Consider the following 22,309-nt stretch of genomic DNA (forward strand, 5'->3'; position numbering starts at 1 on the left):
GGAAGAAGAGCAGTTCTACCAGAAGCACGGCACTTGCATCTGAGCCATGCGTGGCTTTTCCTTTCACCTGTCCTCCCGTACTTCTCAGATGTTTCCAGATGGCGGCTATATTTCTCTCAAGGCAAAGAGCATTTGGCTATTCCTCCCCTGCTGAGTATGTAGATGAGGAATATGTAACAGAATTTTAGTGGTGTTTGTCACCTGCCTTCAGTTTGCGGACTCCAGTGCTGAAACTGATTTAACCACTTGCCAGTTTTGTCTTAGCCTCTACTGACCAGGTACCTGAGGGTACACTGCATTTGGTCTCCAGTAACACACCTCTGGTGCTGTGGGGTGGTATCTTGACCTTACTATGCTCCAGAAACTTACTTCCAACCCCCTTGTTATCTGAGGTCAAGCATCTCATTCAGCAGGCTTCCCTGCGACGCTCTGAGTGCTGCACACTCTGCCACCCTTTTGGTCGCTGGTTCTTGCTCTAAGCAAGATGTTGGGGCCAGCAGCAGGAGCCCTTGGAGTGCTTCTGTCCTGGGGCAGTTCTTTGGGTCCTAGAGTGACTCTAAAGTGTTTTTTGTTTGTTTTTGTCTTCAGAGGAATAGCAGTCTGTCATATTGTTTATCTTTTGGAGAAAGGAAAACAGCTTTGCCTTTTCACTTTAGAGAAATATTATCTTCTCTATCCCTACTTCCACCCTCCTTTGGTTCTTTCCCCCCTTGTGAATGTCATCTCTTCTGCATTTGTACCCAGAGAGCAGTTGAGGGGGAATTAGTAGTTGTGTTGCACGTGGACTTCATATTCATTGAGGGAAGGGGGTGGTGCTTGCCTTCTCCAAACTAGAAGCATGAACCCAGGCTTTGGGAATTTAGGGTTATGGTCAACCTCCAGGGATGGACTTTGACGGGTAAGTATTTCAGTGGATTCACAAGAATGAGAACCAAACGTGGCATTTGTAATTCCCTTAAGGCTGTGAATAATGTTCTGTGACATGGTGTTCCTGTCTGCGCCCAGAGCCCGTCTCCCCCCGCCCAAGGCTTTGTGTGTGGTCTGTGGTCTGCCAGGCTCCTGATCCCTTTTGGCCCTGATCGCCAAGAACACTTGACATCTGATTCCACCTCTAATGACTGCTTCTAACTGCTCCCCAAGGCAGTTTTATCTGCTGATCATTAATCCAAAAATACTTTACAGTTGTCCCTTCCCACTGGATTCTGAATGTTTGCCCATATTACACACTGTATCAGATGTTATACATGTTTAGGAGGATTATATGACATAATAAGGAAAACTGAGGTAAAAATCTTGGTTAGTCTCTACTTCATTCTAATAGGAAAAATGTTCGGCTGTCCTCATTTAAATCCTCTGGTCTCGCCATATGCTTCCTCCCACAAATCAGGAGTTCTTTTGAGTCTTAAAATATATGACAAGGACTTTTCATAGAAGCAAAATTGTCATTTAAACTGTTTTTGCCGTGCTCTGTAGATGAAGTGAAATTGAGGTTTTCTGCCGAGTTGACGGCACTGTGATGAATGCCTAATGTGTGTGATTGTGGCACTGACAGAAGTGTCCGCAAAGCACAGTTCCTGCTCTCGCGAGGCTTACAGTTTAGTTGAGCAGTTCATTAAACATTTCCCGAACTCGCGTTGTGTCCTAAGGATACAGAGCCTCCTACTGTTTAGTAGGGAGGCCATGTAAACAGATAATCACAGAACAGTGTGGTGAGTGCAGTAATAGAAATATGTGCCAGAGCAGCGTTCATTTAACATGTTCCTGTTGCCATCTGCGTGCCGGCGAGAGTGGGGTTTGTAGTGGAGAGCCACTGATGCACTTGCCCTTGCAGTTCAGTAGGCCAGACTGACAAGTGAAAACGAAGTGCTGTGAGAGGATGTGGCCAGGATTTAGGGGCAGAAGATAAACCTTTAAACTGTCAAATTGAGGGAATAAGGGGTATTATCTTGGCTGCCAGTATGGCAGGAGAGTGGTAAACTTGGGAGAAGGTGAGAGGACCATGCCAAGACTCTGCAGGATCTTATTAGCCCTAGAGACTTTGGATCGAAATCTAAATACTATGAGGAATCAGCGAAGGGCTTTCATACTTAAAAGATCACTAGAGTAATCTGGAGAAAGACTAGAAAAGAGGCAAGAGAAGACGTGGGCAAACTAGAAGGCCTTTGCTGTGATTTTAAGGGGAGAGGATTGTGGGTTGACCTTCACTGGTACCAGTGGACATAGAGAAATGTGGACAGGATGGAGAGCAGTTTCAGAGAAGGAATGCATGAAACTTGGAGATGTGATTGGAAGAGTGGGTGGCATACGGTTTTCCTGCTTGAGTAACTGAGTAGGTGGATGTAGCATTTATTGAGATGGATAGGACTGCAGGAGGAGCATACTTGTTGGGGAAGTTCAGGGCAGGTTTTATGGAGTAGGTCATACTTAATGTGGGCCAAACGAGAAGACGTTGTTGTAAAAAGGTAACTATCAGATTGAGATGAGTAATACAAGTAGTGAGTGCTCTAAGAGTTGAGCAGGAGAAGATCAGCAAAGATTTCTTGGAAGATGTGGAGCATGAACTTGCTTTTGAGGATTGGGTACTACTTGGATTAGTACAGGAAAATATTCCAGGTTGAAAAACCATGTGAACAAAAATATGGAAATAGCTGTGTCATGTGAGTTAAGTTGTAAGGACAACTTAAATAAAACTGAGGAAGTCGAGGAAATGGAGGAGAGGTAATAGTTGGAAAGGGGACAGATTTGTTGGGGAGATGCCCAGAATGGGATCGTTACCCTGTGATTGGTAACAAGTGGTAATTTGGGTGGTGAAGCTGGTCTTTATGTGTTGAATGAATTGAAATCTTGGAAGGTTTTTTGTTTTATTCTGATTTTTGGAAACTTGTGGGTGCCAATATAAGGGTAAGAGTTGAACTTGTAAATCTGGTGAAAAGGAAAAACGAAAAGGATTCAGGTGACCCAGTTGAGACAGGGAGGAAAGAATCAAAGTTAACTTTCAAGAATTTAAACCTTGGTAACTGGGAAGATGATTTTTGGCCAAAGTGAAAATGTAAGGAATGGGACTGAGTGGGTTGAATAAGAAGTTTAATTTTAGATTTGTTGAGGTTAAGTTTCCAGTGGAGTGGAATGTCTCACGGAGAATATTGAATCAGAGCAGGCCAATCATCTGTGACTTCAAACACTTCAAAAAAACAAAAAACCTTGGCAAAAAAAAGGAAGTAGATTTCTTCATAAACGTCAAGTTGAGACACCACTACTCAGTAACTACACTGAGAAGACAGACTGAGTGTTCTTACACCGTACTGTGTGTGCCATACTGTTCTCTTTCCCTTAATTCGATTGTCCTGCTAGATATTTTAAGTGAAGTTTTCTGCACTATAAGGACCGCTCCTTCGATTATCATTTCTTTGTAGGAATTGTGCCATTTCTTCTTCATGAGTCTTGCCCCTTACTCTGTCCCGCACAACTTTCCCCCCTTTTAAAGTCTCTTTCAAACAGGTCTGGTGGGAGAAAATAGGTCCTTGGAGAAAGACACTTTCACCTTGAAAACCTGTTGAGTTTAAGATGATAGATTGGCATGCATAAGGAATGCCAAATTGCTCCCTGATGCCTGATAAACCTTTGGTTTGGGGTTGTCCATTCTTCTTTATCCCAAACTTTTGAGATTGCACTACCTACTGGTTTTTATTTGCTGACCAGATGGGTGGTTATCCTTAAAATTTTAGTCACGTTGTCACTGTTTTGTTTCCATGTTTTAGCGAAAAAACGCTTGGAGGGTGGGGACTTCCTCTAATAAAGAGCTGAGGGGTTAGCTGTCTTCAATTTCTTTGTCTTAGCATCTTCTTAACTACCTCCCACAGAGATCCATATGGCTTTGGAGACAGTCGAGATACAAGACGTGATCGATCCCCAATTCCAGGAAGTCCAAGGAGAGAACCCAGGGATGGCAGAAATGGCCGGGATGCCCGGGATAGCAGAGACATGCGAGATCCCCGAGATATGCGGGACCACAGAGATAGCAGAGACATTCGGGATCACCGAGACAGCAGAAGTATGCGTGATGCTCGGGACATGAGGGATCTTAGAGACTTCCGTGACCTAAGGGACTCTAGGGATTTTCGAGATCACCGAGACCCCATGTATGACAGATACAGAGATATGAGAGACTCCCGAGATCCCATGTACAGGTACAGGTACAGCTATTTTGCTTGTTTTGGGGATTTGTTAGTTTTTTGTAACAGTCTTTTTTATGTGTGTTCTGCTAAACTAGCTGAAAGCTCTTGAAGAGCAGTGATTTTATCAGCCTTCTATTTCCAGTGTCTACAAATGGCAGATATGCTGCTCAGTAAATATTTTACCTAATGAACCTGGGTCTCTCACCGTGGCCTGTGAAAGGCAGCATTGTGCAAATGGAAAAAAGGTGGAGTGCAAATTGTTTTGGCAGTGCGAAAGCACAGGGAAGATACACAAATGGCCGATAAATATGAGAAAAGATGCTTGACATCATCTTTAGTCATCAGGGGAATGCAAATCAGAGCCACAATGCTACCACTTCATCCCTACTAGGATGGTTATAATAATTTTTTTTTTTGAAGGGAAAGCAAAATAGCAAATTTTGGTGAGGTGTGGAGAAATTGGAACACTATTTTACATTGCTGGTAAGAATGTAAAATAGTGTGGCCGTTACGGAAAACAATTTAGCAGTTCCTCAAAACGTTATAAATATAGTAGAATTACTGTGACCCACCAATTCCAGTCCTGAGTATCCCCGAAAGAATTGGAAAGAGGGACTCAGACACTCGGACACGACAGTGCACAGCAGCACTGTTCACAATGACCAAAAGGTGGACACAACCCAAAGCCCATCGATCGATGGACACACGATGTGATAAATCCGTGCAATAGAACAGTATTCAGCCATAAAAAGGAAAGTAATGCTGGTGTCTGCTACAACATGGATGGGCCTTGGAAACATCATGCTAGGTGAAATAAGCCAGACAGAAGACAAATGTAATTCAATTTTTATGAAGTACCTAGAAAAGGCAAGTTCATAGAAACAAAGTAGATAGAGGTTAAAGGAGGGGCATGAAGAGTTCTTAATGCATACAGAGTTGCTGTTCAGGATGATGAAAAACTATTGGAGGGGGTGTATACTTGTGTATGTGCACACACACACATACATAGACACACACATACATATTTTTTTAACCACAAATTTTGAAAAGTACAGGGAAAGGGATGGGAGAAGGTGGTACATGGAATGGTTCCTCAAAACTAACATCCATAATTACTACCAGCTATTTTGTGTTTGCTTTGTGCCAGGGATTATGCTGAGAACTTTCTGTACAGCCAGTCATTTTGCAAGGCAGATTAACTAATTCACAGCTGCAGAGCTGATAAGCAGTGAGTCCCAGATACAGGCATACCTCGTTTTATTGCACTGCACAAATTGAAGGCAAGACCCTCCACCAGCAAAAAGATTATGACTTAAGTATTGCTATACTTTATTGCAATGGGCTGGAACCGAACCTGCAATATTTTCAAGGTATGCCTGTACACAAACCTCATTTGTCTAATCTCAAAGCCCTTTGCCTTACTGTACTTACTACCTCACAGGGGACTGGGTCTTGAAGAAATCTCTGTATCTGATTTTTTGCAGGATAGGACAATCTTAACTTTGTGCATATTTCTTTAACTTTACAGGAGAGAAAGCTCTTATGACCGATACCTGCGAATGGATGACTATGGCAGGAGAAAGGATGACTCTTACTTTGACCGTTACAGAGATAGCTTTGATGGACGAGGCCCTCCAGGCCCAGAAAGTCAGTCTCGTGCAAAAGGTAAAGTAGCAGAAACGGTTTATTCCTGTTACTGGTAGAATACAGAAGAAAGAGGAAAGTATTAACCCACTGAAAGGGGGCTAGTGACTCAACTGAGCAATTCACAAAAAGAAGAAATACAAATAGCCTCTTGATATGTAGAGAGCATTCTTCATGAAAAATTTTTAAATGTAAATTAGTATCATCTCGTTTAGTCATCTAACAAGAAGAAATAAATGTGAAATTCCAGCAGTAAGAAATAAATAAAAGATTGGCACTAAAGAATTTGCTTGCTTTTTGCCCATGGAACAAATGCATTGTCTGTGCAGCATGGGGTTTGGGGCTTTGTTTGTTTATTTTATTTATAATTTTTACCTAACAGCGTCTTTTTATTTGATTAAGACAAACATGTTTTTTAAAAGCCTAGTTTTCTCAGTATATCTTTAAAGATTTTTAAATTGCTTTATACCTGGTCAAGTTAAGAACCTCGTTTTTAATTTGTAGTAAAACTTGACTATCCAATTTTTCCCCCCAAAATAGGAAATTACAAGTACCTGTTAGTAAAGGGTCTTACACAGTTGTCCCCAAAATGCAAATTACAATAATAATGAAATATACCATCTTTTTACCTATCAAGTTGATGGGAATTTTTTAAAATGGGAAAACCCAATGTTGACTAAGATGTGGAGAAATGGCACTAGGTGATTCACCCCTGGGGAGGAACAAATTAGTAAGAGCCTTTCTAGAGTCCACAGTGGCAGTGTATATCAGATGAAGCATTAGAATGACCGTGTCCTTTAATCCAACTACTCCATTTCACTGAATTTATAGTAGTAAAGAATAATACTAAAGATAATGGTTATCTTTAGGAGACAGTCTATAGGATTAATACAGAGAGAGACAGTTATGACCTTTGCCTGTGTGTAGTTCAGGGTTCAAAGTAAGACATGTGACTTATGTTTATAGAATGCACCATCCATATTTCAGTTTTCCCTGGTGGTGTCTTGCAGAGCGTTTGAAACGTGAAGAACGGCGTAGAGAAGAGCTTTATCGTCAATATTTTGAAGAAATTCAGAGACGCTTTGATGCCGAGAGGCCTGTTGATTGTTCTGTGATTGTGGTCAACAAGCAGACTAAGTAAGAACGCTTTGGATATTTCTCCTATGGGGAAGGGTCAGAACTGAAATTCAGACTCCCTCTTGGCAACTTGATCTGTGTATTCTGGCATTGCTAAGCTGTCCTAACGAGGGTTCTTTCAGTTGTTAGTGGCAGAGAACCCATTACAAACTAGTTTATGTCCCATAAGGAAATTTTAGTTTGCTAGGCTGTGAAGTTCACACATGGCCACATCCAGCATCGAAATATGTTATCAACTTTTGGTCTCTGTGTTGCCTTCATTCTCAGACAGGCATTCTACTGGAAAAGGCAGAGTGGCACTGGCCCTTGACATATGTCTTCTTGGCTTAGTAGATGTAGTGGAAAGAAAGCTTCTCTTTCCTGGTGCTTCCACCTAAAGTCCTGGAACTGTTTCCCATTGGACTAGCCTAGCTCATTTTCCTATTGTTACAATAGTCACTTTGGCCAGAGGTGCTGGGATGCCCTGATTGGCCAGAGCGAGGTCATATGCCCATCCCTAGGCCAAAATATGGAATTAGTCCTGTGAAACGATGTGAACTGAGTTAGAGAGGGTTGCCTTCCCAAAGTAAAATCGAAGCGAGGATGTATGCTGGTCAGGCAAAGCAGTAGATGGCCACCTTCCCTTTTGGGGAATCCCAAATCCCCAATACTTTGGGAGGCATGTCTCTGCATTTGTCAGCCAAGTACCAAGCCTTCTTGGTGAAGTGCCATGGCCTTGCAGAACTGCTAGGTGACCATGCTAGTCATTCCAAAGTTCACAGCACTGTTGTACTCCACCCCTGTTCTACGTTCTCCTGCAAGAGGCGAGCGGAGAAGGGAATATAGCTGCTTGCAGGCTTGGCAGTCAGTAGTTGTGTATTCTTTCCCCAGGTGATTAGTAGTAACTTCATGTATTTCTAGCAGTTTGGGGTTAAAGAGCCGATTTCAAGGCAGAGGCTAGGGAAATAGGTGTTGGGACACCAAGCAGCAGGCAGAGTTCACAGGCTCTAGGCAGCCTTGTGTAGAGGTAGATGCTGCTTTAACTGTGAAAATGGGAGTGCGGGGGTTTGTTTACTTGACACATGATCATAACTATCATTTTCTGAGCACCTAGTCTGTGCTACCCCCATGTTAGGCACCCAACACAAATTATTTCCAGTCTTCACAATGATTGTGGCACATCGTGGTTCGGCAATTTTGTGCGTGTGTGTGGCAGACACTAGGTACTAGAGCTATAATGGTAAGAAAACACGCACAGCCCCTTCCTCTTACGGAGCTTACACCCCAGTTGGGCAAATGTATTGGTGATGAGTCCTATGAAAAGAAATATATCAAGGATCTAATTTAGATTGGAGAGGAGGTCAAGGAAATGACATAGGAGCTGGGCCGTATTATTCCTGTTTTATTGGTATAGAAACGCGTTTGTAAGAGGTAAAGGGATCTGCCTCATAACTTTGCAAGTAAATAAATGTTGGGGCTGGGATCCAAACCATCTTTCTAGCATGACAGCCCATGCTTTTCCCACAGTGTGCAGCCTCCCCACAGACATATGTCTTAGGCAGTGAGGTGGTATTAAGAAAGGACCACTGGGCTAGAGTATGAAGAGAAGGACCTGGCTCCTAAAATCTGTGCTACCAGCAGCTTAATATATGACCATTCTGAATAAAGAGAAGGGAATGGTCTAGATCAGGGGTCCCCAACTCCCAGGCCTAGGACGGGGACCGCACAGCAGGAGGTGAGCCGCTGGCGAGTGAGTGCCTGAGCTCCACCTCCTGTCTGCCCTCTCCCCGCCCCCACTCCCATCTGGGGAAAAATTGTACTCTATGAAACCAGTCCCTGGTGCCAAAAGGGTTGGGGACCACTGGTCTAGATCCTTGGAGCCTGAAGAGGGCACGGGAAGACACTGGGTGGGCTAGTGTCTGAACTCTCCAAAGGAGCACACACAGCTGGCTAAGGTGCCACAGCACACAGGTGGGGAGCTGGTCTGGGAGCTCTCACCTCGGTCCTGTTTGTTTCTGCAGGGATTATGCTGAATCTGTGGGGCGAAAGGTGCGAGACCTAGGCATGGTGGTGGACTTGATCTTCCTCAACACAGAGGTTTCGCTGTCACAAGCCTTGGAGGATGTTAGCAGGGGAGGGTCTCCTTTTGCTATTGTCATCACCCAGCAACACCAGATTCACCGCTCCTGTACAGTCAACATCATGTTTGGAACCCCACAAGGTACGGAGGCCCAAGTGGGCCAGAATTTCCGAGGTAGTCACTAGTCCATAAATTTTTTCATGCCATACTCAGAAGAAGCAGGTTTTGCGCAAATGACGCATGTACTTCAGCTCAAATATAGCAGGGCCCTTTGATAAGTGCGCTGGAGATCTACATAGTCATTTATTTGATACTTGGGTACCATATTTAAGATGTTATATTTAGCCCTTAGGTGTGTACAGTGGTATGCTAGCAAATGTTTGACAACCGGCTCAGAGCGAGGAGATGAGTGCAGTGTGGTTTATAGCGTTTGCTGGTTTCCGTGATGCAAATGCTCTCACTGTGTCCTAGTTCGAGCCACCAGTGTGAAGTCCCTTCAGGGGTAGTTGGGAAGAGATGCATCGTCGGCTCTCACCAGTGAGAAGTTCTAGCACACTTCTGGTGCGTGCCACGCTAAGTGCTATTGAAGCCTTGCCTTCCCCAAACTTTCTAACGGGGGGCAGGGAATACCACAGGCAGTCAGGATACTGTTTGTAAGTGCACCAGACAAAGGAACTGAGAACAGGGAGGGAACCCTGACCTAGAGGGAAGTGGCTTTTAGTACCTGACACCTAGAGTGTTGAGACTTGGCCGTTGACAGGCTGTTGCTCTTACAGCACAGGCGTTTCCGTCTTCCCACCGCACTCGGGATCTCTACCTGCCTGGCCAGTACTCCCGCTCCCATACAATGCGAAGGCTCTCCAGTGGGCCATTTGTCTCTCTGAGGAATAGTCCTCGAGATGTGTGAGCTCACTTATATAAAGTTCTAGGAAGTCTTCTCACCACCCTGTAAATCATGTTGCCCAAGGATGAGGAGAGGCGATTTATTTAGGGTCACAATTTGGTCTTGATCTGTGATCTTTGAACTTCTGGATTCAAAAACAGTAGGTCAGCTCTATCCTGAGAAGCAGAGTGGAGAGAGCCAGGCTTTACCAGATTTGACCCCCTGTGGTTTGCCTTCCATGGTTACTACCCACACGGTCTTTCTGAATCTGTGGGAGACTGTACTGTCTCTTTGGCCTTTGCTACAAGTCTGTGATCTAGGAATTCCACAAAGAGCCAGCTCTGTACAAAGATGTCTATTCCCCACCAGAGAAATCCATTCATATGTCTTCCAGCCTCGTCTCCTTCCCTTCCCAGTCCCATCCCCCATCCCAAGGCTTTTTGTTACTGAAATGGTTTTCTTGCTGGTTTGAGATTAGGAACAGCTTGGCAGAGTTCAGCGGGTGGGCACTAAAGTCTCTCATGGGAGGAAATAACTCATGTAATCCGTCCTACAGAGCACCGCAACATGCCCCAGGCAGACGCCATGGTGCTGGTGGCCAGAAATTATGAGCGCTACAAGAATGAGTGCCGGGAAAAGGAACGTGAGGAGATTGCCAGACAGGCAGCCAAGATGGCCAATGAAGCAATTCTACAGGAAAGAGAGCGAGGAGGCCCCGAAGAAGGAGTACGCGGGGGCCATCCTCCAGCCATCCAAAGCCTCATCAACCTGCTGGCAGACAACAGGTACCTCACTGCCGAAGAAACTGACAAGATCATCAACTACCTGCGAGAGAGGAAGGAGCGGCTTATGAGGAGCAGCACCGACTCTCTGCCTGGTGAGCTACGTGGCAGGGCCGAGGTGAAGTTCTGACTCTGCATTTCTCTAATTCCCAGGCTCCGTTGGGAGGGTGGGAGGCCCAGGGCGCTCTGGGGTGGGTAAGGGAAATGAGCCCATCCCTTGGGTTTGCCCATGGGCCTTTATGCTGATATAATGATAACTTAAGATTTGGGTACGGAATTCTGATCCCTGTAGTTAATCTGGTGATGGGTAAACTAGTTATTGCTGGCTCCCTGGTAACCAAGGTGGATGTCCATTTTACTTTTAAGTAGTTCTCTGGGGGAACTAGGCTGTTTTTAGAGACAGCCCATACCATGGATTGGCCCCTTTGGGAAATTGGTGTTACCATTTGTGTGATTGATGTGATCAGTGATTGTTGTTCTTCCCTGAGCTGCTAATCCTCCTGCCCACGGAGGGTACTTTCAACCAGAAACCTCCTCCTTCTGTCTTCCAGGCCCGATTTCCCGCCAACCACTCGGGGCGACCTCGGGTGCCTCGCTGAAGACACAGCCAAGCTCCCAACCGCTCCAGAGCGGCCAAGTGCTCCCCTCTGCTACACCCACTCCAGCTGCACCCCCCATCTCCCAACAAGAGCTTCAGGCCAAAATCCTCAGCCTCTTCAATAGTGGCACGGTTGCGGCCAATAGCAGCTCCGCATCTCCCTCAGTCGCTGCCGGAAACACCCAGAACCAGAATTTTTCCACAGCACCGAACAGCCAGCCTCAGCAAAGATCACAGGCCTCTGGCAATCAGCCTCCAAACATTTTGGGACAGGCAGGATCTGCTCGGAACATGGGCCCCAGGCCTGGGGCTCCTTCCCAAGGGCTCTTTGGCCAGCCTTCCAGTCGCCTGGCACCTGCCAGCAACATGGCTAGCCAGAGGCCTGTGTCTTCCACAGGTATCAACTTTGACAATCCAAGTGTACAGAAGGCTCTGGACACCCTGATCCAGAGTGGCCCTGCTCTCTCCCACCTGGTTAGCCAAACCACAGCACAGGTGGGGCGACCCCCAGCACCCATGGGATCTTACCAGAGGCATTACTGAGGCTCGATCTCTCAACTACTCCCAGCTCCCTCGTCCCTGGCCGCCTCCCACCTTTTGCGTTCTGAGTAGTTATTTGGAAGATGTTCTCTGCACCTGTCCAGGTCACATCAAGTGTCGTGTTTCTACCACCTGCTCTCTCTTCTGCCCAAGGCTGTGTTGCTTATTCCTTCCAGAGTCAGAGTTTATACTGCATTTGGGGGTGTGTCTTTTTTTGTTGTTTTGGGGTTTTTGTAGAAAATAAATAATTCTGGGGTCACTTGGGTGGCAGTATGGGTGTCTGGGCTCAGTTTATATTTCATGGGTTTCTCTGGTCTGTCAGCTGAATTGGGGGGTGGGTAGGAGGGGAAAAAGCCAAGCACCAGTGTTTGGAATGGCATTTTCATGTCAGTAGCCGCTGCCTTTGTTCATTTCCCAGCCTCACACAGGCCCACCAGAGCTCCAGCTCCTGTCTGCAGCCCCTGGCCAGGGCTGCACAGCAGACTGGGCTTGGCAGGCATGGTGTCATTGTGCCCCACCTCCCACGCTGAGAGGTCTGAGGGTTTATAATTCAGCCACTCTGGAGTCTAGAAGTGTCCATGGCAGCCACACAAGCAGACACTTTTCTGCCTGAGCCAATGTTGTCGGTTTTGGGTTTTCTCATTTTTCTCCTCTTTTGCTTTCGTTTCATTGGAGGATCTCCAATGGACTGAACAGTTCCAGTCACCAGCAATTTAACGTGAACTGTGAATCTGGGCCCCTGCCACTCTTACCCCCTTAACACATCTGTCAGCCTCTCCCTCTCTGGGGGTAGTTTCATGGAATCAGTTCTGAGAAGGCAACTCTAGACTCTGGTATTGAACACCCATTTTTTCAGTGATTGTTTTGAGCTTTTGGGCTTGAAAATCAATCTCTCTTTTTCATCTGGACTCTTGTTCTGTTCTCTGAGTAGCAGGAGGTAGGGACCATTTTGATGTCAGGCTTTTGGTAGCTGGACATATTCTTGATACAGGCGGCTGTTTATCACTCCTGAGCCAGAGTGAAATTATTAGAGGGAGGACTTCCGGCTGCTGCTCTAAAGGGAGCCAAAGGGAGCTGCCCTCTCCCTAGGGATGGTGCTCACTGGAGCCCTGTGGATTGTAGTCTCCAGGGGCGCCTGGCAGGGGCGCAGGGGAACGGTAACTTCAGCTGAGCCCCTGTCTGTGGCTGAGCAAACGGGTTCCAAAAACTCAAGGTCCCCAGACGGCACCATTTTATGTTCTGACCTGTTTGTGTTCTATAGTGTTTTTCCCTCTTTGGAACTCCTGTGTTGTTAATAAGATGAGATGATTACTTTTTAATTAAAATGAAAAAGGAAAAGCTGTGTCATCTTTTTTGAGTGTGACTGTATCTGCAGGACCTCTTTTGGGGGCATTTTCAGTCTGCTGTGAGGCCTGCCCCCTCTCGTCCTCCACCTATGCTCAGGCCTCAGAACCTCTTTTAGCCCTAGCTCCTTTCTGTCCAGCTCGCCTTGTCAGAAGCTTTAGTTACAGTTCAGAGCAGAGGCCTGCTGGCTGATTACAATGCTGTGTTAAGCCCCCTTGTCTGTGGTAGACTGTTGGTGTGCCAGCAGGCTTGTCCTCTTACTCTGTGGCAGGAAAACAGGACCATGAGGAGGCCCTACCTGGCCACTGGCCCGGGGAGTGAGGCACTGCCCCGTCTGGACTTCATCTCGGCTGCCTCCCTCCATCCTGCCCATTATGCAGGGAGTTGGCGGAGCTGTGGGAGCCTTGGGGAGCAGTTTATAGTAGCCGGCCCCGTCAGGAAACTTGGGGTGGGTGTGGTGAAGTGACGGGCACAAGGCCATTTGATGAGGGACCAAAATCTGACTAATCAGCACTCACTACCTCATAGGAGATGTTGGTGCGCCGTTCTCTCCTAGTCCCCTGCTGCCGGTTCCTTTGTCCCTCTAGGGCAGGGTCCCAAAACTGTCAGCATCCCAACCAAACGACCAGACCTGGGGGTTCAGCCTATCCTTCTGTCAGTGACAGTTGGGGTTTCTTTTTCTTTAATTTTATTTTTATTTTAATTTTATCTATTTTTAGAGAGAGGGGAAGGCACCTGGCCCGTGCCGTGAGTGCCCTGACTAGGGATCGAACTGGCAGCCTTTCAGTTTACAGGCCGGCACTCAGTCCACTGAGCCACACCAGCCAGGGCAAAGGTCAGTCTTTCTGCTAGGAATCTAGGGTCCTCCTGGCGAGCTACATTGAGAAACCCTCTTCCCACCTACTAATTTTCCCCCTTCGTGTGTCCAAACAGCACATCTCAGGCCATGAAGGGTATAATAAAATTATTTTTATTGCATTTTGTGCAGACGGGAGTCTAAAAAATGAATACAGTAAAAGCTGTAAAGCATTAAATGGGAGCATTCAACAATAAAGGGAAGAACCAACCCCCTCCTTATATTGGCACAAAAACACAAGATCAGTACTGAGGCAGAATGCGGCATACTGAAACACTGAAAATCAAAGGCAGGCCTAATAATAGTAATAAATACTCTTGATTTGGTTTGCAACCTCTTCTATTTACAAGGGTTTTCAACTTCATTGCATTGCCCTGCACGTAGATCGTCTAAAACAAAAGCAACACTAGTTACCACTACAAGGCTATTGAAATATTGCACTCAGAATAAAAGTCACTTGGATGGACATGAAACATCTAGCTACAATGATTATAAAGATAATTTGATGAGTGACGTGATAACATTCAGAACAGATATTGCACGTGTAGCACAGGAAACGGGTTTTTGTTGGGGGATGTTTGTTTTCATCAACGGAAACTGCTCTTGCCAACCAGGCAGTCTGGGCCCAGGTAGTGCAACTTTGGTTGCCGGGTTGGTGTGGATCCAGCCCCTCCCCTTTCTGCCCAGCCCACAACTTCAGCCTGAATGCCTGGGTCCCCAGAAGACCAGACAGGGCTGTGTTTCTCAGAGGTCTTTAGGAGGAAGGGGTCAAGGGGGCTGGTGGCTAACATCTCCAGCTTTCTGATTTCCACTTGGAAGAATCTGTCCAGCCCCCTCATTAAATCTCAGATGGGCCTTTGCCTAACTGGCAAACATCCAGACCTAACCCCAGCTGCACTTGACCCAGCTCTAGTTCTCTGCCTTGGGCTCAAAGGAAAGGAGGTGGTGAGGTCAGGAGTACCTAGTAGTCCCAGCTCTGGGAGGTGGGCGTGATGCCTAACTAGGTGTGAAGGGCAGGGCCCTGGGGCTGGAGGTACGGGATGTACCCAGTCCCATAGGGCACTGGAAGGAGCATGCAGTGCCTCTCCCCCTTAGTAATGTGCCCTGGGGGAAAGGAACCCAGCCAATGCGCCTTCTCCAGGGATTAGAGGGCGCCTCTGGCCGGACTGGTGGAGCAGAAGCGCCAAGGACTGGAGCTGGAGGAGCCAAAGGCCTTGGCTCCTAGTTGGAGGAGGACAGAGAGGTGCTAAGAACAAAGCACATGGCGACTCCAGCCCTCCCCCAGGCCCAGGTGCCTGGGAGACACAGCTAGAGGCCGCTGCTAAGCAGCGAGGGCCCGCCCTAGGACGCAGAGGGTGGCTGGGTCCCCGAGGCTGGAGCTGCCTGATGGGAAGAGGGAAGGGAACGTCAGGGGCGGCGCAGGGGCCTCCCCGGGGGGTAGGGCACCTACACCGAAATCTCCCCCTCCGCCCTCACTGTCCCAGACAGGAAACGCCGCGGAGGGGACGCCCTCCAGCTCCCTGATTGCAGTCTTTGGCGAGGAGCCATGGGATAGGGGGAGCAGCCAACGGAAGAGAGGCGCCTGCTCCCCCAGCGAAGGCACCGGGCGGGGCTCCCTGGGTGGGGCGAGGCCTAGCTCCCGCTTCCCCCACCCCCCCCTCCCGGGGAGCGCAGCGCCCCGTCCGGCCCCAGCTTGCATAAGAGCCAAGGAGAGGCTGCACGTGTCCCCGCAGCCGCAGTGGAAGCTCACGTCCTCTGGGAGGCGAGTCCACGAAGAGCTGGACGCTCGTCTCACCTCCTCTCCGAAAAGAACTAGAGGGAAGGATCGGAAGCCAGGGGCACACGGACGGGGCGAGGAGGCGAGAGCGGGGCGGGGTGCCGAGGGCGCAGGACCAGGACTCGCGCCTGGGCCTGACTCACTTCTGCTCCCTAACTCCCGGACGCCCAGGAACACCCAGCCTCCCGAGGCCTCCGCCGCCCCCGGGCGCCCCGAGGGAGCTCGACAGTGGCGAGAGAAGTCCGTTGCGCTTCTAGTCACGGAAATATGGGGACGTTAAAAATACACGCGATGTCTCCTGTACACTATGTATAGGCTCGGCCGGCCCACGCCCGGAGGCTCGGCGCAGAAGGCCGAGTGCGCCACCCCACCCCGCGCTCGCCCGGCCTCCGGGAGTCAGGGGCAGCGCCGGTGGAGCGGGCCCAGCTGGGGCGGGGCGTTGGAAGAGGAGAAGGGGCCACGCGGGCTACCCGGGGGTCCTCCAAGCCCCGGCTCCTCTCCGCGCCTGCTCCCAGCCTTTATTGCAGCGCCTCCTCCCGTGGGGCGAGGCTCGGCTTAAAAAAGGGCAGTGCAGCCGACAGAGCGACGAGGCTCTCGTCTCCACGAGGGAGCGGTCCCCTCCGAGTCAACCCCAACGGACGTGGCCTCCGGACTTCAGGCAGCGGGGAAAGGGGCCAGGGGCGCGGGCACAGGGTCTGTATGTAAACGGTGACAGCGGCGGGGGGCGCGGCGAGGGCTCCGGGGCCGCGGGCCGGGCGCGCTCGGACCCTGGTGGCAGGTCCTGGCTCTCAGGAGTAGATGGTGATGACTTCGCGGCCGCCGCCGCGTACCAGCATCACCCTGTCCAGGTGCTCGGTGAGGACCTCGAGGAACTCCATGTCTGAGCGCCGGTCAAGGACAAAGACCCGTCCCCTTCCCTCTGGATAGAATTGGGTCGCGTTGGCCCGCGTCCCTGTCCGAGGTGCTGATACTGAAGCCGGACCGGCTCGGCTCTTCCATCTCAGGGCTAGGACCCAGGTTCCCTGTCATCCACCTCCCTCTTTCCCCCAATTCTAAGTCCAGGATACAATTTTCGTCACCGTTGCGGTTGCGGGGAGGCCCAGGCATGTTAAGCAAAACGAGCTTGGCATCCCGGGATTTCTTCACGATGACCTCGTTCAGCCGCACGGCAGTGTGCATGCGCCGCACGTTGGACTGGTTCCTGCGGGAGGAAGGTGGGGAGCAGGGCGCTTGAGCCCGGGAGGGAGGAGAGTCGGATCGAGGCACACAGGGCCGCTGGGACGTTCTTGCAAGCCAGGGACCACCAAACCCAGACCTCTCCGAGCTGGGCTATTCAGGGACCCCAGAGGCCAGGAGCACGAATTGAGGGTTCATGATAAAGTGAGGAACGTAGGGACTCTGGCCAGCCCAGAGAAGACAAGAAAACAATCGGAATCACTTACAAGTTCTCCCACTCCCTTCAGGAAGCACCAGAAGTGAAGAGGAAGAAAAGAGAGTGGTCAGAAAATGCAGGAGAGGCTAGGGACTTGGGCCACCATCATCCACCCTGACTGCACACCAGTCCTGCTCTCCCAGCCTCCTAGCATGCACCTCTCCACTGCCTGCACCTGGGAGTTCTGACCCTTAGCAATCAGACCTAACGTCTTCAGGTGAGGAGCCCAAGGCACGGTGTGGGCTGGGTCTGCCAACTGCCAGGACCCATGCTGCTCGTTTGCTCTGCCATGAGGAGCAAAGACCCTGAAGGTTCTCCCCAGACCCCAGCCCTTAGCCCCCAGACCCGTACGGCTTCATGCTGAAGAAGTCCTTGATGCCCTCGGAGGAGACAGGACTGGGGCCCTTATTCTTCTCTGCCACAGACTTGTCCTTGGTCCAGGTGAGATGCACCTTCTCAGGATCTGCCTCCCCCTCCCCCTCTGGTCCCTCCCCAGGGGATGGTGAGCTGCTGGGGCAGCTGGGAGCACTCTGGTCATGGATCAGCTGCACCTGAGGGATGAACAAAGGGACAACACGTGACTCCTTCAGAGGCCAAAGGTTCTGCTCCCCCTGGCTGGGGCCAAACCACCCCAGCCGCACACCTCCTCTTCTGGCTTCTCCTCAGTGTCGCCAGCCGTCTCTTCTGGGACGTTGAGGCGGAGCCGAGTGTTGGCTGGATTCTTTCTCCGGATTGAGCCACGAGACTCATCTGTGATACTCTGGATCTAGAGAGCGACAAAGGTTGGTGCCAGCTGTACCAGGAGTTACCACCCATGCCCTGCAAAGAGCTACCACCACAGTGGACGTTCAGCCTGGACGCACACTTTCAGGCAGTGGACCAATGTTAAAATGCTGCCATGTTTCCACATCACATAGCTATTGCCCCGCCGACCTGGCCACTCCAACCCCTCTCCAGAGCCCCTGACCTCCCCACCACCCAGCAACCAAAGGGTTAACACCTGGCCCTGCAGGGCTCCACCTTAGCACTGTGGCCCAGTGTCAGTTCTGATTGTCCCATGCACATGCAGTTTTTACTATTGCCCCTGGACCACATTCTTGGTGGGTCCCTCCTTCCCAGCTCAAAGGGATACCCATCACTCATTCCCCTGAGGATCCTCCGACCACTACCTGAGAAACGCATTATCCACACCAGGAGACCCATCCACTATGGTGTGTCACCCTCACCTATAGGATCTGCCACCCAGTCCCCAGGCAACCTGTCACCCACTTCTGAGAGCTTTCCTCTCCCCAGCCCCTTGGTCCCATCATTCATTTCCCCAAGGATCCTACCCCCTGGGGCAGGAGTTTCATCCAAACTCCAGGGGACTATTGTTTCCTTATTATCCCCACCTGGGGGATCTTATACCCGTACCCCATAGGAGGCTTGTCATTGTTACCCCTGAGAAGCCATCCCCCACACCCTAAATACCCATCTGTTACCCACTCTCTGAGTGTCTGTCACATGATCCCTGGTCCCCCACATTGGCAGCCTGTCCATCACCCATACATATTTAGGATCCACTATTCTCCCTCGGACCCCAGAAGTCACACACACAGGAAAGAGTCTGTCGCCCATGCCCCTCTGCATCCAAGCTGAAAGCCTCGGTAAGTAAGCTGCAGTGTGTGTGTGACCCCGCTGCTGGGGAGCCCAGGGATGCGAGGAATAAGGGTGATGAGTAATGTTCTAGATGAAGTGTGCCAGCCCTGGGCCATCCCAAACCAGTGCAGACGCAGAGCTGGCAGCCGCTTGAGGCTCTGAGAGCCAAGCCAGGCCAACCTCACCTCCCGCTCCCGCTCATTCTTGGTTAAATGCATCTGTTTGAGGATCTGGGAACGCTGCTCCATCACCAAAGTCTTCTCGTAGGTGTAAGCCGAAATGTCGCTCTCATGCTGTGGGCAGGCAAGGTGGGGTGGGGTGGGGGGTCGAGGGAGGAAAGCATGAGCTGTGAGCTCAGGCGCAAGGCAAAGGGAAGGGAGGCAGGCCCCCTCCCTTCCGCCAGCCTCAGATTTCCCTATCCAATGACCTAGTTTAATCGACAGTTGTGGGAGGCGAGGATGATGCTCCTTGAAGGCAGCACAGCTTATTCCGTCCTCAGCCCAGCACAGGGCCAGGCATGTGAACCAGTGAAATGAATGAATGAGTGGCTTAATTAATTACCTAGGTGAATGGAAAAGGGGAAGAAGTAAAAAAGGAACAACGGGATGAATGAATACATACATGAATGAATGGATGGATGAGTGAGTGAATAAATTAATAGATATATGGGTAGGTTAATGAATGGACAGAAGGATAAGGAGATGGATAAATAAATGAGGAGGGGAATGGATGGATGAGAGGCTGTATAGTATAATCCTAGAACCAGCTGCCTGGGTTTGAATCCTGGCTCTGCCACTTAGTGAGCATGGTTGGGCCAATGACTTAACCTTTTTGTGCCTCAACTGCCTAATCTGTGAAATGGAAATGCTGAGTATTGTATCTATCTCATTGGTTGCTATGAGAACCAATATCTGTAAAGAACATAGAAGAATACCTCACATATCATGAGCCCTATTACACACGGCTCTTCTTATAAGGAGAGGGCAATGGATGGATGGATGGATGGATGGATGGATGAATTCTTGGGTGAATATGTGACAGGCTAAGAAGTGGTCGGGGGAAGGGATCCGCATTATAAGCTGATGGTTGTTGGGGTTGCACTAACTGGTGCTGGGGCCAAGAGGAAAGAGGGCCCGGTGGGTGGGACGCCGAAACTTCAGGGGTGATGGCTGGGGACTCACCATCTCCACCACCTCGACCTCCGCAGTGATGCGTAAATGGTACAGAAACGTGGTCAGGTCCTTCTTCATCTGGATGCTATTGTCGTCCATCTGGGCCACCGTGAAGATACGCATCTTGCACTTCCGCCAGACCTGGGGGCGAGGGGGAGTGAAGGGGACCCAGAGAGGTCCGGCCCAGATGCAGTGAGGAGACCCAGGGCCAGAACCTAGAGAGAACCCTGTCCCTCACCCTCCCCACCCACCTGGCCACACATACATGCAGACCGGAATCCTCTATCTCAGCGGCCACTCCCTACAAAAACTCCCCTGCTTAGGTGAGGGTCCCCCATTAAAGTATCACTTGCTTGGGTTAAGCATTGCTCTCCTTTACAATGCAAGGACACCTGCAAGGGAGACACAGTCAGTTCCTAACGTCTCAGAACGAAGGAGGCGATCACATATATCCCTTTCCCAGGAGCTCACAAGGAGGCTGGGCCTGGCCAGAGCCCACAGCCGCGCACGCGCACATGCGTGCACCCGCGCCCACTCACCTTGTGGTGCCGCAGCAGGAAGGGCAGCAGCATGAGCATGCCCCCATCGTGCACGATCCACCAGACGTCAATGCTGCCCTCAGAGAAGCGCTCGGGGTTCCCCGGAAACATGCACACGTTCTTGGTGACCAGGAGGGCCAGGTGACCGGCCGTGGTTTCCCGGACCAGCTCTAGGGGAGGCCGAGGAGAGGGCCAGATGGGAAAACAGTGACCCTGGTCCCCTTCGGCACCCGGTGGCAGCCACAGGGGCTCCCAGCACCCGCCCCACCCCGTCCCGACTGGGTTTTGTGCTGAGTAGTCAGAAAACCAGCAACTCCCTGGGCCGCACCACTTATTTGCTGTTTGGATTGGGGAAAGCCTCTCAACCTCTCTGGACCTCAGTTTGCCTACCTGCCCTTTCTGATCATTAAGAACTCTGCCATGCATGGCCTACTTTAACACTGCCAAACACCTTGTAACTATGATCTACCTATAAAAGAGACAGAATAGCCTGGAGTTAACAGCGCAGCCTCTTGGTTTACCAGCTGTATGACCTGGAGCAAACTCCTTCATCTCTGTCTGTTTCACACCCCTAAAACGGAGATAGCAATGCCTGGGCCGCACAGGACTGCTGAGAGAATTAGACTTAGAGGAAGCCTCAACTTGTCTGGCACCCAGAAGAGAGTCTGTAATGGTTAGTTATTACATTACTATTACCAAGGACTCTTGCCCTGGCTGGCGTGGCTCAATGGATAGAGTACCAAGGACTCTGAAGCTCAGAGAAGGTGAGTCACTCGTAAACAGTCACAGAGCTAGGAAGGCCCAGCGGTGAGATTTAGACCCAGGCCTCTCCTCTCTGTCTTCAAAGCGGTAGCCCTTCCCACTGCCCCGCACTGTCTTCCGCCCAGGGTTGCGGGCCCTGCAGGAGTGAAGACTGTCTCCTTCACACCTGAGTCCCCAGCACCTAGCACAGTGCCTGGCACATGGCCGGCTTCGAATACTGTCACCTGCGAACGCCAAATCCACATTGGTCATGCCTGGGAACCTACCCAGGGCTCAAAGAAGGAGAACCCACAGGCTTCCACCCACCCACCACTGCCCCAGCCCTCCTCCACCCTCAGCCCACGCAGCTTTACCAATGAAGTTCCTCCACGTCTGGTGGTCTTCCTTCTGCCGCCAGTTGCGGGGCCAGCCGACGAGCACGGTGTTGTGTTGCAGACCCCCGAGGCCCCCAGACTGAATCAGGTGGGACATGCCATCACGCAAGTTGGAGGAGATCACCACCTGGCAGAAGCCTTTCACTTTCTCTGCCTCCATCAGGCGCCGGATGGACTGGGGTGGAGGAGGGGACATCAGATAAGGACCAGCCTCGGGCCTCCCTGGCCCTGCTGGGCCCCTTACAGCCTCCCTTCCTCCACAGTCCGATCTTCCTGAAGCTCAGCTCTGATCACATCAGCCTCTGGCGCCAGAGTTGTGCACGAGCTCCCCATCACCCATGGCCCCCATTCCTTGTTGATCAATCAGAGCTCTTGGTGACTGAACCCCTGCCTCCCACCCCCTGCCATTGCTCACACAGTCGGTGGTGAGTTCTCCACCCCCAGCCCCACCCCACCGCCTGGCCCAGTTCAGATTCACTTTCTTCAGATACCACCCCCCACCTAGACCAGAGTAAAACTGGGCTTCTCTGCACCGCCAATTTGTTTAACAATTTTTAAAAGTCAGCATAATGATATGCATTTTAAATGTACATTCAA

The 22,309-nt window shown here is 50.2% G+C and overlaps 2 protein-coding genes across 8 annotated transcripts in view; one reads left to right on the forward strand and one right to left on the reverse strand.

Annotated features, from left to right (window-relative positions):
- The window catches only part of NCOA5 (nuclear receptor coactivator 5), a 29,626-nt gene extending 16,430 nt beyond the window's left edge, over nucleotides 1-13,196 (forward strand). For 2 of the 6 annotated variants that reach the window (XM_024559347.3, XM_071221742.1), the window contains 6 exons: nucleotides 3,861-4,187; nucleotides 5,704-5,840; nucleotides 6,830-6,956; nucleotides 8,957-9,156; nucleotides 10,455-10,798; nucleotides 11,232-11,683. In XM_024559347.3, the coding sequence (XP_024415115.1) occupies nucleotides 3,861-4,187; nucleotides 5,704-5,840; nucleotides 6,830-6,956; nucleotides 8,957-9,156; nucleotides 10,455-10,798; nucleotides 11,232-11,279 (1,183 nt within the window). In that variant the 3' untranslated portion in view covers nucleotides 11,280-11,683. Of the gene's footprint in view, nucleotides 1-3,860; nucleotides 4,194-5,703; nucleotides 5,841-6,829; nucleotides 6,957-8,956; nucleotides 9,157-10,454; nucleotides 10,799-11,231 lie in introns of all 6 variants that reach the window. The other 4 variants (XM_071221741.1, XM_024559344.4, XM_024559343.4 and 1 more) reach the window with 4 other exon arrangements.
- Nucleotides 13,197-14,116: 920 nt separating this feature from the next.
- Nucleotides 14,117-22,309, reverse strand: part of SLC12A5 (solute carrier family 12 member 5) — a 37,411-nt gene continuing 29,218 nt past the window's right edge. For both annotated transcript variants that reach the window (XM_024559356.3, XM_024559357.3), the window contains exons 18-26: nucleotides 21,692-21,887; nucleotides 20,577-20,746; nucleotides 20,047-20,178; nucleotides 19,051-19,158; nucleotides 17,871-17,993; nucleotides 17,579-17,778; nucleotides 17,238-17,252; nucleotides 16,863-16,996; nucleotides 14,117-16,675 (exon numbers count right to left, since the gene is read on the reverse strand). In XM_024559356.3, coding sequence (XP_024415124.1) covers nucleotides 16,584-16,675; nucleotides 16,863-16,996; nucleotides 17,238-17,252; nucleotides 17,579-17,778; nucleotides 17,871-17,993; nucleotides 19,051-19,158; nucleotides 20,047-20,178; nucleotides 20,577-20,746; nucleotides 21,692-21,887 — 1,170 coding nt within the window. In that variant the 3' untranslated portion in view covers nucleotides 14,117-16,583. The remainder of the gene's footprint in view (nucleotides 16,676-16,862; nucleotides 16,997-17,237; nucleotides 17,253-17,578; nucleotides 17,779-17,870; nucleotides 17,994-19,050; nucleotides 19,159-20,046; nucleotides 20,179-20,576; nucleotides 20,747-21,691; nucleotides 21,888-22,309) is intronic.

This window comes from Desmodus rotundus, chromosome 6 (genome assembly GCF_022682495.2).
Source record: "Desmodus rotundus isolate HL8 chromosome 6, HLdesRot8A.1, whole genome shotgun sequence".
NCBI lineage: Eukaryota > Metazoa > Chordata > Mammalia > Chiroptera > Phyllostomidae > Desmodus > Desmodus rotundus.